This window comes from Thalassophryne amazonica, chromosome 9, assembly GCF_902500255.1.
Source record: "Thalassophryne amazonica chromosome 9, fThaAma1.1, whole genome shotgun sequence".
In the NCBI taxonomy this organism is placed as follows: Eukaryota; Metazoa; Chordata; class Actinopteri; order Batrachoidiformes; family Batrachoididae; genus Thalassophryne; species Thalassophryne amazonica.
The window spans coordinates 98,188,336-98,203,504 of record NC_047111.1 but is presented as its reverse complement, the minus strand read 5'-3'; the positions used below and the strand labels follow the sequence as shown (position 1 = coordinate 98,203,504).

At 46.3% G+C, this 15,169-nt stretch overlaps 1 protein-coding gene across 1 annotated transcript in view; it reads left to right on the top strand.

The window, feature by feature from the left end:
• zpld1a (zona pellucida-like domain containing 1a) overlaps positions 1-15,169 on the top strand; it is a gene marked incomplete at its 5' end in the record, with an annotated part of 82,266 nt that overhangs the window by 22,076 nt on the left and 45,021 nt on the right. The window contains 2 exons of the mRNA XM_034177465.1: positions 13,364-13,444; positions 13,533-13,704. Of these exons, the coding sequence (XP_034033356.1) occupies positions 13,364-13,444; positions 13,533-13,704 (253 nt within the window). The remainder of the gene's footprint in view (positions 1-13,363; positions 13,445-13,532; positions 13,705-15,169) is intronic.

Genomic DNA, 15,169 nt, shown 5'->3' with positions numbered 1-15,169 from the left:
GAATACTTCAACCTTTTCCGACAGAGGGCCGAGGTCTCAGATTTGATGTGCTGATTGTCATCCCAGTCGCTTCACACTTGGGTTCAAACCTGCTCAGTGTGCATCAGAGGTCACTGCCTGATGAAGCCAACAGAACTACATCATCTGCAAAAAAGCAGAGATGCAACTCTGAGATCACCAAAATGGACACCCTCTGATACCTGTCTGTGCATTGAAATCCCACCCATGAACATCATGAACAGGGTTGATGACAAGGAGCAGCCCTGAGGGAGTCCAACACCCACCAGGAACAAGTCTGATATAATGCAGAGAATGCTGACACAGCCCCTACAAATCCAGTACCTCATGTTCCCGCAGCGCCCCCTCCCCACACACACAGGGACCTGGTCATACACCATTACCAAGTCTACAAAACACATGAAGAGTGTTTGTTCATACCCCCAAGACCCTTCTAACATCCTTGAGAGGGTAAAGAGGTAGTCCACCATTCCACAACCAGGACAGAACCCCCATTTGAAGTCTCCTCTCTACCCTGGCATAGGCTTTCCCAGGGATGCTGAGAAGTGTGATTCCTCTATAATAGGACCACACTCTCTGGTCCCCTTTTTTAAAGTTAGGGACCACCATCCCAATTTCCCAATCCTGACTTCCATGCAACATTGTATAACCGTGTCAGCCATGATAGCCAGACAACATCCACAAACTTCAGCATCTCAGGATGACTTTCATCCACCCCCAGCGACTTGCCACTGAGGAGTTTTACTGACTACCTTGGTGACTTCTACTAGGGTGATGGCACCAGATCCGCCTGAGTCTTCCATCCTTGCCTCCTCAGCAAAGGGGATGTCAGTAGGGTTGAAGAGATTCTCAAAGTGTTATTTCCACTGCCTGATTATATCCTCAGTCTGGTTTAGAAGCTCTCCTCCCTTGCTAAACACAGCCTGGGCCAAGAATTTCTTCCCTTTCCCAAGTTGCCTGATGGTTTGTCAGAACCGCATTGAGGCTGACCAAAAGTCGTTCTCCATGGCCTCTCCAAACTCCTCCCACACCCTTCTTTTTGCCTCAACCACCATTGAGGCTGCAGTCCTCAACTGGTGGTTGGCTCTCAATGCGGTATTGTATCACTTCCTGTTCCGGAGCACAGCGGTGTTTTTCTGTATCTGTTAGCTGTTTAATCTGCGCAGTTAGATTGATCTAGTTATCTACATTACGATTTGTTTCCCAGTGTAATCTTTACGTGCCTTAACTAAAGCACTCCTTCTGCTGAATCACCTCTAAATTATTTACACATTATTCACTTTGCGGGTTTTTAGGAATCCGCTAGCTTAGCGTAGCTACTAGCTCTTAGCCGATTTAGCATGGCGGCTTCTCCTGTCTCTCCCGCACTTTTCTGCTCTGGGTGTGAAATGTTTAGTTATTCCTCGGCCTCCTTTAGCAGTAACGGTACTTGTAATAAGTGTAGCTTATTCGTAGCTTTGGAGGCCAGGCTGGGCGAATTGGAGACTCGGCTCCACACCGTGGAAAATTCTACAGCTAGCCAGGCCCCTGTAGTCGGTGCGGACCAAGGTAGCTTAGCCGCCGTTAGTTACCCCCTGGCAGATCCCGAGCAGCCGGGAAAGCAGGCTGACTGGGTGACTGTGAGGAGGAAGCGTAGCCCTAAACAGAAGCCCCGTGTACACCGCCAACCCGTTCACATCTCTAACCGTTTTTCCCCACTCGACGACACACCCGCCGAGGATCAAACTCTGGTTATTGGCGACTCTGTTTTGCGAAATGTGAAGTTAGCGACACCAGCAACCATAGTCAATTGTCTTCCGGGGGCCAGAGCAGGCGACATTGAAGGAAATTTGAAACTGCTGGCTAAGGCTAAGCGTAAATTTGGTAAGATTGTAATTCACGTCGGCAGTAATGACACCCGGATAGGCCAATCGGAGGTCACTAAAATTAACATTAAATCAGTGTGTAACTTTGCAAAAACAATGTCGGACTCTGTAGTTTTCTCTGGGCCCCTCCCCAATTAGACCGGGAGTGACATGTTTAGCCGCATGTTCTCCTTGAATTGCTGGCTGTCTGAGTGGTGTCCAAAAAATGAGGTGGGCTTCATAGATAATTGGCAAAGCTTCTGGGGAAAACCTGGTCTTGTTAGGAGAGACGGCATCCATCCCACTTTGGATGGAGCAGCTCTCATTTCTAGAAATCTGGCCAATTTTCTTAAATCCTCCAAACCGTGACTATCCAGGGTTGGGACCAGGAAGCAGAGTTGTAGTCTTACACACCTCTCGGCAGCTTCTCTCCCCCTGCCATCCCCTCATTACCTCATCCCCGTAGAGACGGTGCCTGCTCCCAGACCACCAATAACCAACAAAAATCTATTTAAGCATAAAAATTCAAAAAGAAAAAATAATATAGCACCTTCAACTGCACCACAGACTAAAACAGTTAAATGTGGTCTATTAAACATTAGGTCTCTCTCTTCTAAGTCCCTGTTGGTAAATGATATAATAATTGATCAACATATTGATTTATTCTGCCTTACAGAAACCTGGTTACAGCAGGATGAATATGTTAGTTTAAATGAGTCAACACCCCCGAGTCGCACTAACTGTCAGAATGCTCGTAGCACGGGCCGGGGCGGAGGATTAGCAGCAATCTTCCATTCCAGCTTATTAATTAATCAAAAACCCAGACAGAGCTTTAATTCATTTGAAAGCTTGACTCTTAGTCTTGTCCATCCAAATTGGAAGTCCCAAAAACCAGTTTATTTGTTATTATCTATCGTCCACCTGGTCGTTACTGTGAGTTTCTCTGTGAATTTTCAGACCTTTTGTCTGACTTACTGCTTAGCTCAGATAAGATAATTATAGTGGGCGATTTTAACATCCACACAGATGCTGAGAATGACAGCCTCAACACTGCATTTAATCTATTATTAGACTCTATTGGCTTTGCTCAAAAAGTAAATGAGTCCACCCACCACTTTAATCATATCTTAGATCTTGTTCTGACTTATGGTATGGAAATAGAAGACTTAACAGTATTCCCTGAAAACTCCCTTCTGTCTGATCATTTCTTAATAACATTTACATTTACTCTGATGGACTACCCAGCAGTGGGGAATAAGTTTCATTACACTAGAAGTCTTTCAGAAAGCGCTGTAACTAGGTTTAAGGATATGATTCCTTCTTTATGTTCTCTAATGCCATATACCAACACAGTGCAGAGTAGCTACCTAAACTCTGTAAGGGAGATAGAGTATCTCGTCAATAGTTTTACATCCTCATTGAAGACAACTTTGGATGCTGTAGCTCCTCTAAAAAAGAGAGCTTTAAATCAGAAGTGCCTGACTCCGTGGTATAACTCACAAACTCGTAGCTTAAAGCAGATAACCCGTAAGTTGGAGAGGAAATGGCGTCTCACTAATTTAGAAGATCTTCACTTAGCCTGGAAAAAGAGTCTGTTGCTCTATAAAAAAGCCCTCCGTAAAGCTAGGACATCTTTCTACTCATCACTAATTGAAGAAAATAAGAACAACCCCAGGTTTCTTTTCAGCACTGTAGCCAGGCTGACAAAGAGTCAGAGCTCTATTGAGCTGAGTATTCCATTAACTTTAACTAGTAATGACTTCATTACTTTCTTTGCTAACAAAATTTTAACTATTAGAGAAAAAATTACTCATAACCATCCCAAAGACGTATCGTTATCTTTGGCTGCTTTCAGTGATGCCGGTATTTGGTTAGACTCTTTCTCTCCGATTGTTCTGTCTGAGTTATTTTCATTAGTTACTTCATCCAAACCATCAACATGTTTATTAGACCCCATTCCTACCAGGCTGCTCAAGGAAGCCCTACCACTATTTAATGCTTCGATCTTAAATATGATCAACCTATCTTTGTTAGTTGGCTAAGTACCACAGGCTTTTAAGGTGGCAGTAATTAAACCATTACTTAAAAAGCCATCACTTGACCCAGCTATCTTAGCTAATCATAGGCCAATCTCCAACCTTCCTTTTCTCTCAAAAATTCTTGAAAGGGTAGTTGTAAAACAGCTAACTGATCATCTGCAGAGGAATGGTCTATTTGAAGAGTTTCAGTCAGGTTTTAGAATTCATCATAGTACAGAAACAGCATTAGTGAAGGTTACAAATGATCTTCTTATGGCCACAGACAGTGGACTCATCTCTGTACTTGTTCTGTTAGACCTCAGTGCTGCTTTTGATACTGTTGACCATAAAATTTTATTACAGAGATTAGAGCATGCCATAGGTATTAAAGGCACTGCGCTGCGGTGGTTTGAATCATATTTGTTTAATAGATTACAATTTGTTCATGTAAATGGGGAATCTTCTTCACAGACTAAAGTTAATTATGGAGTTCCACAAGGTTCTGTGCTAGGACCAATTTTATTCACTTTATACATGCTTCCCTTAGGCAGTATTATTAGACGGTATTGCTTAAATTTTCATTGTTACGCAGATGATACCCAGCTTTATCTATCCATGAAGCCAGAGGACACACACCAATTAGCTAAACTGCAGGATTGTCTTACAGACATAAAGACATGGATGACCTCTAATTTCCTGCTTTTAAACTCAGATAAAACTGAAGTTATTGTACTTGGCCCCACAAATCTTAGAAACATGGTGTCTAACCAGATCCTTACTCTGGATGGCATTACCCTGACCTCTAGTAATACTGTGAGAAATCTTGGAGTCATTTTTGATCAGGATATGTCATTCAAAGCGCATATTAAACAAATATGTAGGACTGCTTTTTTGCATTTACGCAATATCTCTAAAATCAGAAAGGTCTTGTCTCAGAGTGATGCTGAAAAACTAATTCATGCATTTATTTCCTCTAGGCTGGACTATTGTAATTCATTATTATCAGGTTGTCCTAAAAGTTCCCTAAAAAGCCTTCAGTTAATTCAAAATGCTGCAGCTAGAGTACTGACAGGGACTAGAAGGAGAGAGCATATCTCACCCATATTGGCCTCTCTTCATTGGCTTCCTGTTAATTCTAGAATAGAATTTAAAATTCTTCTTCTTACTTATAAGGTTTTGAATAATCAGGTCCCATCTTATCTTAGGGACCTCGTAGTACCATATCACCCCAATAGAGCGCTTCGCTCTCAGACTGCGGGCTTACTTGTAGTTCCTAGGGTTTGTAAGAGTAGAATGGGAGGCAGAGCCTTCAGCTTTCAGGCTCCTCTCCTGTGGAACCAGCTCCCAATTCAGATCAGGGAGACAGACACCCTCTCTACTTTTAAGATTAGGCTTAAAACTTTCCTTTTTGCTAAAGCTTATAGTTAGGGCTGGATCAGGTGACCCTGAACCATCCCTTAGTTATGCTGCTATAGACGTAGACTGCTGGGGGGTTCCCATGATGCACTGTTTCTTTCTCTTTTTGCTCTGTATGCACCACTCTGCATTTAATCATTAGTGATCGATCTCTGCTCCCCTCCACAGCATGTCTTTTTCCTGTTTCTCTCCCTCAGCCCCAACCAGTCCCAGCAGAAGACTGCCCCTCCCTGAGCCTGGTTCTGCTGGAGGTTTCTTCCTGTTAAAAGGGAGTTTTTCCTTCCCACTGTTGCCAAGTGCTTGCTCACAGGGGGTCGTTTTGACCGTTGGGGTTTTACATAATTATTGTATGGCCTTGCCTTACAATATAAAGCGCCTTGGGGCAACTGTTTGTTGTGATTTGGCGCTATATAAAAAAATTGATTGATTGATTGAGTCCTTCTGGCCTGCTGGTACCCATTGTCCACTGATTCCGAAGACCTCTGTGCCAACCAGGCACTAAAGGCTTACTTCTTCAGCCTGCCGGCTTCCCTTACTGCAGGTGTAGAGGAGCAGGCCCTTGGATAGTCAAAGTAGTCCATTTCAATTAGCAACTATAATTTTAGACCTTAGCTCACAATTAAACTTTGCAATTTTGCTTTGGATATCAAGTTTTTTTAGTTAACTGTGAATGTGTTGGATGTTACATGGTACAAATACACATGTGGAATCCAACCATAACCAAGTTTCAGTTCTCCCCTACAAAGCAGTTTTGTTATCACTGATGCTGATGTCCACATTTTATGACCTATATGTAAGGAGTTACCACAACTACAGCTTACTTAACACTTACTTCACAAAGTGTTAACAAATGTTGAAAGTTATAGATACTCTATGTAGCTTTTTATTGTACTAAATCTTAAAATGACCAACATGTTGTGTGTGGGCCGCCAGAAGAGGAGGTACTGCTGGCCCACCACCAGTGGGCGCTCTGCCTGAAGTGCGGGCTTCAGGCACGAGAGGGCGCTGCCACCATGGACACAGCCGGGGGTGACAGCTGTCGCTCATTACCTCTTGACAGCTGTCACCCATCTACTCAACATCATCTCACTCCATAAAGACCAGACGTCATCTCCACCTCGTTGCCGAGATATCATACTTCATTGGAGGTAATATCCTCAGCCTTTTGTAAATCTGTTTATTGTGAGTGTTTGCAGGAGAACCGGTCGTTTTTGAGGAGGCTGTGCAAGACGGCGCTCCTTTTCAGCTGAGACCGCTGCAACGCGCTGAGTGTGAGGTGGAGGTGGCATTCCCACCGTTATTGTTACTGGGTGTACACACACCCACACTTGACTGTCTTTGTTCTTCGCCAGCAGTACCAGATCCGACAGTCGGGGACGGTGATCACCTGGGAATTCGGGACTTGGCGGCTCCAGTATTCACCAGGTTCTGGGGCGGCGGAAATCGTGTGGTTCCGGCTCTCCTCAGGACAGATGTCTTCTATCCTCGAGCCTGCCCACACGTCACCTTTGTGTATTGACTGTTGTGATATTCTGAGATTGTCTGTATGTTCGTTGTGCACATTCACAACATTAAATTGTTATATTTTGGCTCATCTATTGACCGTTCATTTGCGCCCCCTGTTGTGGGTCCGTGTCACTACACTCTCCCAACAGGATATCTCGGCCAGCGTCATGGACTCCGAGGGGCGTCACCCGGCTGTTGAACGACCAATGGGAGAGCAGGGAGCGCAGGCGTCTGCAGGAGACGTGATTGGTGAGCTGCAGCACATTCTCATCGCCTTTACGGCTCGGTTGGATCAAATGACTGAGCAAAACATCCTCCTGAACCGCAGGGTGGAGGCTCTCTCCGCACAGATGGCGGCGAGCGCTCAGGGCGCTGCTGCAGCTCGTCCTCCTGCCGACCCTGTGCAGGATATAAATGTTCCAGTGGTGGTTCAACAACCCCTCCCACCATCCCCTGAAGCATACATAAGCCCTCCTGAGCCGTACGGAGGTTGTGTGGAGACGTGCGCGGACTTTCTTATGCAGTGTTCGCTCGTCTTCGCACAATGTCCCGTCATGTACGCGTCAGATGCTAGTAAAATAGCTTATGTGATTGCTCTGCTTCGGGGTAAAGCACGCGCCTGGGCTACGGCGCTCTGGGAACAGAACTCACGGTTGTTATCAGCATACACTGGGTTTGTGGGGGAGTTCAGAACAGTGTTTGATCATCCTAACAGAGGAGAGACCGCTTCAACAGTGCTGCTGTCAATGAGACAGGGACGCGAGAGCGCAGCCGCTTATGCAGTCAACTTCCGCATCGCGGCTGCGAGGTCCGGCTGGAATAACGTTGCGCTCCGCGCCGCCTTCATAAACGGACTGTCGTTGGTTCTGAAGGAGCAGCTGGTAGCTAAGGAGGAACCGCGGGATTTAGATGGGCTTATCGATCTCGTTATACGGTTAGACAATCGGTTGGAGGAACGCCGTCGGGAGAGAGGCGAAGGACGTGACCGGATACGCGCCGCCCCTCTCCCTTCCGGGTTCGAAAAGGGGCCGCCCCCCCCACGCTCCACAGCCGCAGCGCTTTGTGGGGCAACAGCTCCCCCTGCTAACATTGTTAGGGAAATGCACAGGGCCAAAATGGGGAGGCTGATCTGTGGAGAGTGTTTTCTCTGCAGCTCAACTGAGCACACACAGAGAAACTGCCCCAAACGGCCAAAACGACAACACTCGCCCTTAGAGACTGGGCTAAGGGGGGGGTCAAAACATTCAAGTAAGACACACACAAATTGCCACACGACTCCCAGTCACAATCCTGAGCGGGGATTTAACCCTTCAAGCCCGAGCACTGGTGGACACGGGGTCAGAAGGGAATCTGCTAGACAGCAGATGGGCAAGGGAGGTAGGGCTCCCTCTGGTGGCGCTTCCTTCGCCATTGCAGGTGCGGGCACTAGATGGCACCCTCCTCACTTTACTCACACACAAGACACAACCAGTAACTCTGGTGATATCTGGAAACCATCGGGAGGAGATTGAGTTTTTTGTAACTCCTTCTACCTCCCGCGTGATTTTGGGCATCCCATGGATGTTGAAGCACAATCCCCGGATTGATTGGCCGTCTGGGGTGGTGGTTCAGTGGAGCGAAACCTGCCATCGGGGATGTTTAGGATCCTCGGTTCCTCCCGGTTCACAGGCTAAGAAGGAGGTCAAAGTCCCTCCCAATCTGACGGCAGTGCCGGTTGAGTATCACGATCTTGCTGACGTCTTCAGCAAGGATCTGGCACTCACCCTTCCCCCGCACCGTCCGTACGATTGTGCCATTGATTTGGTTCCAGGCGCTGAGTTCCCGTCCAGCAGACTGTACAACCTCTCACGACCTGAGCGCGAATCAATGGAGACCTACATCCGGGACTCATTAGCTGCCGGGCTGATCCGGAACTCCACCTCCCCGATGGGGGCAGGTTTCTTTTTTGTGGGCAAGAAAGATGGCGGACTCCGTCCATGCATTGATTACAGGGGGCTGAATGAGATTACGGTTCGCAACCGATACCCGTTGCCATTGTTAGATTCCGTGTTCACCCCCCTGCATGGAGCCAAAATCTTTACTAAGCTGGATCTTAGAAATGCGTATCACCTGGTTCGGATCCGGAAGGGAGACGAATGGAAGACGGCATTTAACACCCCGTTAGGTCACTTTGAGTACCTGGTCATGCCGTTCGGCCTCACCAACGCCCCCGCGACGTTCCAAGCCTTGGTTAACGACGTCTTGCGGGACTTCCTGCACCGATTCGTCTTCATATATCTGGACGATATTCTCATCTTTTCTCCAGATCCTGAGACCCATGTCCAGCATGTACGTCAGGTCCTGCAGCGGTTGTTAGAGAACCGACTGTTTGTGAAGGGCGAGAAGTGCGAGTTTCACCACACGTCTTTGTCCTTCCTGGGGTTTATAATCTCCTCCAACTCCGTCGCCCCTGATCCGGCCAAGGTTGCGGCGGTGAGAGATTGGCCCCAACCAACAAGCCGTAGGAAGCTGCAACAGTTCCTCGGTTTCGCTAATTTCTACAGGAGGTTCATTAAGGGCTACAGTCAGGTAGTTAGCCCCCTGACAGCCCTGACCTCTCCAAAAGTCCCCTTCACCTGGTCGGATCGGTGCGAAGCCGCGTTCAAGGAGTTGAAATGACGGTTCTCTACTGCGCCAGTTTTGGTGCAGCCCGACCCTAGCCGCCAGTTCATGGTTGAAGTGGACGCCTCTGACTCAGGGATAGGAGCCGTGCTGTCACAGAGCGGAGAGACCGATAAGGTTCTTCACCCGTGTGCCTACTTTTCACGCAGGTTGACCCCGGCTGAACGGAACTATGACATCGGCAATCGAGAACTCCTTGCGGTGAAAGAGGCTCTTGAGGAGTGGAGACACCTGTTGGAGGGAGCGTCTGTGCCGTTCACGGTTTTCACTGACCATCGGAACCTGGAGTATATCAGGACCGCCAAGCGGCTGAACCCCAGGCAAGCCCGCTGGTCACTGTTCTTCGGGCGTTTTGACTTCGGGATCACCTATCGCCCCGGGACCAAGAACCAGAGGTCAGATGCCTTGTCCCGGGTACACGAAGAGGAGGTCAAAACTGCACTGTCGGATCCACCGGAGCCCATCCTGCCTGAGTCCACTATCGTGGCCACCCTCACCTGGGACATGGAGAAGACCGTCCGGGAGGCCCTGGCACAGAGCCCGGACCCAAGAACAGGTCCGAAGAACCGTCTGTACGTCCCACCAGAGGCCAGAGCTGCAGTCTTGGACTTCTGTCATGGTTCCAAGCTCTCCTGTCATCCAGGGGTGCGAAGGACCGTGGCAGTTGTCCGGCAGCGCTTCTGGTGGGTGTCTATGGAGGCAGACGTCCGGGAATATATCCAGGCCTGCACCACCTGTGCCAGGGGCAAGGCAGTACACACGAAGGCCCAAGGACTCCTCCAGCCGCTGCCGGTGCCTCATCGCCCCTGGTCCCACATCGGCCTGGATTTCGTCACGGGCCTCCCGCCGTCCCAGGGCAACACCACCATCTTCACGATAGTGGACCGTTTCTCCAAGGCGGCCCACTTCGTGGCCCTCCCGAAGCTCCCAACAGCCCAGGAGACAGCAGACCTCCTGGTCCACCACGTTGTCCGTCTGCATGGGATACCCTCCGACATCGTCTCAGATCGTGGTCCCCAGTTCTCCTCACACGTCTGGAGGAGCTTCTGCAGGGAACTGGGGGCCACCGTGAGCCTCTCGTCCGGGTACCATCCACAGACGAACGGACAGGCAGAGCGGGTCAACCAGGAACTGGAACAGACCCTCCGCTGCGTCACATCTGTGCACCCGACGGCCTGGAGTAACCATCTGGCCTGGATCGAGTATGCGCATAACAGCCAGGTGTCTTCGGCCACCGGCCTCTCCCCATTTGAGGTGTGTTTGGGGTATCAGCCCCCGTTGTTTCCCGTGGTGGAGGGAGAGGTCGGTGTGCCCTCGGTCCAGGCCCACCTGCGGAAGTGCCGTCGGGTGTGGCGCTCCGCCCGCTCTGCCTTGTTGAAGGCCCGGACGAGGGCGAAGACCCATGCAGACCGCCGGCGATCCCCGGCCCCTGCTTACCAGCCCGGGCAGGAGGTGTGGCTTTCCATGAAGGACATCCCCCTCCAGGTGGACTCCCTGAAACTTCAGGACAGGTACATTGGCCCCTTCAAGATCCTCAAAGTCCTCAGTCCTGCCACAGTGAAGCTCCAACTCCCGGCTTCACTGCGGATCCATCCGGTTTTCCACGTGTCACGTATCAAACCTCATCACACCTCACCCCTCTGTGCTCCCGGACCGGCGCCCCCTCCTGCTCGGATCATCGACGGGGGGCCGGCTTGGACGGTGCGCCGGCTCCTGGACGTCCGTCGGATGGGTCGGGGGTTCCAGTACTTGGTGGACTGGGAGGGGTATGGACCCGAAGAACGCTCCTGGGTGAAGAGGAGCTTCATCCTGGATCCGGCCCTCCTGGCCGACTTCTACCGTCAACACCCCAACAAGCCGGGTCACTACACTTTCCCAACACAACATATGAAAACAGAGATTATACAAACATACAAACTTGACATCCTAGCTTCTCTGAAAACAATGTTCCAGCCTGTGTATTCCCATTTAAAAACTGTATTCCATGGTGGAAAGTTTGTCTGTGCTTTGGTCTATTTGCCCACCCACTTCCCAGTACCAGAGCCAATAACATTTTGACACCCAGTTGCTAGGCAAGAAACAAACAAAACCCATGTGTCTGACAGCCATGGAATCGAACAAACAACACAGACAAGAAAAAGGTCATTTCTACCAAACCCAAAAAGTTTCTAAATATTGTTTAGAAAGTACAAATGAAAAATTGATAGTTGAAAATGTACATTTTTCATAGAAAAACGTTCTTACTTTGAAAATGTGCAGCACAATAGTCACGTTCAATAGATCCCTTTAGGGTTAAGATATAATCCATGTGACAATCAGCCAGGTGACATGTAACCCTGGTGTCCCCTACAAAGTGGCAAACCCATACAAAGGAGTATGTAGAGCAACATAAGTGGCTGTAAAATGACACATTTGGCAACTTCACAATATGAAGAATAATACCACTGGCCTATATAGATGTTTGTTTTTAAAATGAAAACAACATCTTATGTTTCTTGTATGACTTTAAAAAGTAATAAATGGTCTGAATGGCAAAAAGTATATCTATAAGTTAGGTATGAAAGCAAGAAAGAATTAAGCTGTTAATTGTGATGTAGTTCATCTGAGAAGGGAAAGCTTTGTGTGTTTTTGTGGACATCCGGTGCTTTTGAACATAAACAAATGGCAGGACTGCAGTCCTGTCAACATGACGTGAAACCCTGTACGATTTGACCCTGGCTTAACTTTGATACGCATTTTCCTTTTTCTATTCACTATTCATAAAAATACTGTTAAATAGTGACAGACAGTCGACATCCCTCATCTTCACTGCACTTACGATTCCAACGATTTCAGTGAGTGACTGCAAGTCTTAAACTTATTACAGATAAATGGCAAGCTTTGGGCTGAAAATATCAATCTAACAAGAATGTCCTAATGAAGAACATGAGGAAAATATTATACAAATAATGAATGTTTATGAGTTCAATGGTACGAATATTTCACGAGGTGAAAGATGGAATTAAATATTTGCTCCTTTGAAAGAATGTAAAAACATTCATCATTTGTTTTATATAACGGCTAAAATAGATCCTTGTCATTTGATATTTTATTAATTTATAAACAACAGAAAACAGACTTATATTTTAGTGTTCCATTGGTGATTAACAGCCCAGCATGAACTTTAAATTGGAGTCCAAAATTGCGACGATGTAGTCCGTGATGCTGTGCACTGACTTCATGTACTTAAAAAAAAAATTGTCCAGCTTTTCATCCTAACAGCTCTTCATACAGTGTAGTGGATTTGTTTTTTGTGTGTTAGAAGAATTAGCAGTGTCAATTAGCTCCTTCAAATCATTGTCTGTCAGCAAAACAAACTACGCTATGTTTAGCTAAATGCTGCCCCCGGTAGTGTGAGCACGTGCGCAGTGGTCGCGGCATGCAATAGCACATTTCATATAGCCAAAAAATTGCACGCTAAAAAAGAACTATTGCACAGTAAATGAAACACAACGGCAAATGGTATAAATAATCCATGTCACGTGACATACAAGCCACCAATCAAATTACAAGGATGCACTCAGCCTTTATATAATCTGTGATATTAGTTGTCACCAGACCTCCATACAGAATTAGTTTGTCTGTTTGGTCCCCTATTCCTCCCAGGTTCTTTAACCGATTTCCACCAAAATTGTTATGTGGATGATGGCCAATCATGGTGTTGACCTAAAAGAGTTTATTTTGGCAAAGGTTAAGGTTGCTGGCATCAAAGGTCAAAAATTTGATTTTTCTCTCCAATATTCACCAAACATGGCACACATACCAGCATGGTTCACATGAATAAGTGTCAAACATGTCACCAAACTTATCAAGATGATTCACTTTAAAGTCCATTAATTCTGGGTTTTCTCGCTATAACAGATGGAATGTCCTCATGGACTATTGCTACTCCACGCCCTCTGGAAATCCCAACGATGACCTCCGCTATGACCTTTTCTTCAGGTAACGCAGATCTGTAATTTTGGCCGTCTCTGATGATTCTTCTGCGGTGTTTTCTAATAAATTTAAAATTTTTTTGTCTCTGAACCAGCTGTGAAAAAGACCCTCAGACCACTGTCTTTGAGAATGGGAAGAGCCAAATGGGCCGCTTTGCCTTTGAAGTATTCCGTTTTGTCAAGCACAAGAACCAAAAGATGTCCACCGTCTTTCTGCACTGCATCACCAAGCTGTGTCGAGCAGACGACTGTCCGCTGCTCATGCCCGTGAGGCTGAATATAACAAAATCAAATTTCAACACATTTCAGTTGTATCAGGGCTCCTCAACATTACCTCACTTCCTTGCGAATGAAATATAAAATGAAGGGACGTACTCAGCTTTTAAATCTTGTTTTATTCCGTACATATGTAGCCAAGGCAAATGTAGCTAAGGCAAACGTTAGCTTTAGCTGAGTAATGTCAATGACCACAATGGACCTTTTTTGGCAGCTTTAATGTGTTTATCATTCATAATAGTTTTTATTTAAATTTTGTCTGTTTGTATTTTTTACAAACTAAAAGTCAAATTCAGTGAAACTGTAAGGGCCTCTTCACACGTAGTGCGAACAAATACAACTCCAGGGCAACTTTACGGCAGTAAAGATCGTATGAGCGCACCACAAAACATTGCACCGACGGGTGCGCAGCTGCTGTGAAGTAAAAATAAAGTAAAAAAAATACATGCTGCGACAGTTCCGTTCATGTAGCAGCTTTTCACAGCAGCTGCCTGATGTGGTTGAAAATTAAAAAAATAAATTACATGCCACCCACGGGAATTGAACCCGTGCCTTCCAAAAGCTCCAATTTCCTAACAGAATCTTTACCACTGAGCTACTGTTGCTGTCCTGAGAAAGGACATGGACATATTTAAAAAAAAAAAATAAAACCACACACCATATAAAAGCACCACATTTATCAACCAGGCAATACAAATATGATCCGTCTGTTCCTCTGATGACCCATGGTCAGTGGTGGGCACAGTTCCGCTAATCCGCTAACCGCTAATTATCAAAGCTAACATTTACATTATCGGATTAGCTTTTCAGATAACTTTGAAAACCATCATCAGATCAATTGTCTTTCAATAATTTTTGGTCTGATAATTTTAACCTAACTAATTTTGGACAAGTTATTTAAATTAACGTCACGTCTGAAGTTTTATAAAGTGAAAATATCAGCTATATGCTTTAGTTCTAAAGTATTGCACTAATTTTAAAGGTTTTAGTGTGGACATGGTGTGTGCGCAGTGCATTATGGGTACTGTAAAAGTTCACAACAGGAGAAATGCATTTGAGACGCTCTGCTCAGACTCCACACGGACAACAGCATTAAACCCTTTGTATATTGTGCCTAAAACTCTCGTGAATATATTCTCTGGGTTTATAGACGTTTTTATTGTGTTTATGTAAAAACGTCAGAAGCAGCTCAGGTTGCTTTGCCATTATTTTCAATTGGAATCACTGTGCAATCGCTTCCTGTTTGTGCTTTAATGTCGTGCTTATTGTCTTTTACAAAACTGTTTGTTTTTCCAGAGTAACATGTATAAGATGTCTGAAAATCGGTTTGTGTTTATTAAATTCCACGCAGATTAAACGTCACAGACACAGATTATTTGGAATAGTTCTTTTGACAAGTTTTCATGGTCTCTACTGCCATCTACTGACCAGTCATGTTCATGGCAGTATTATCATG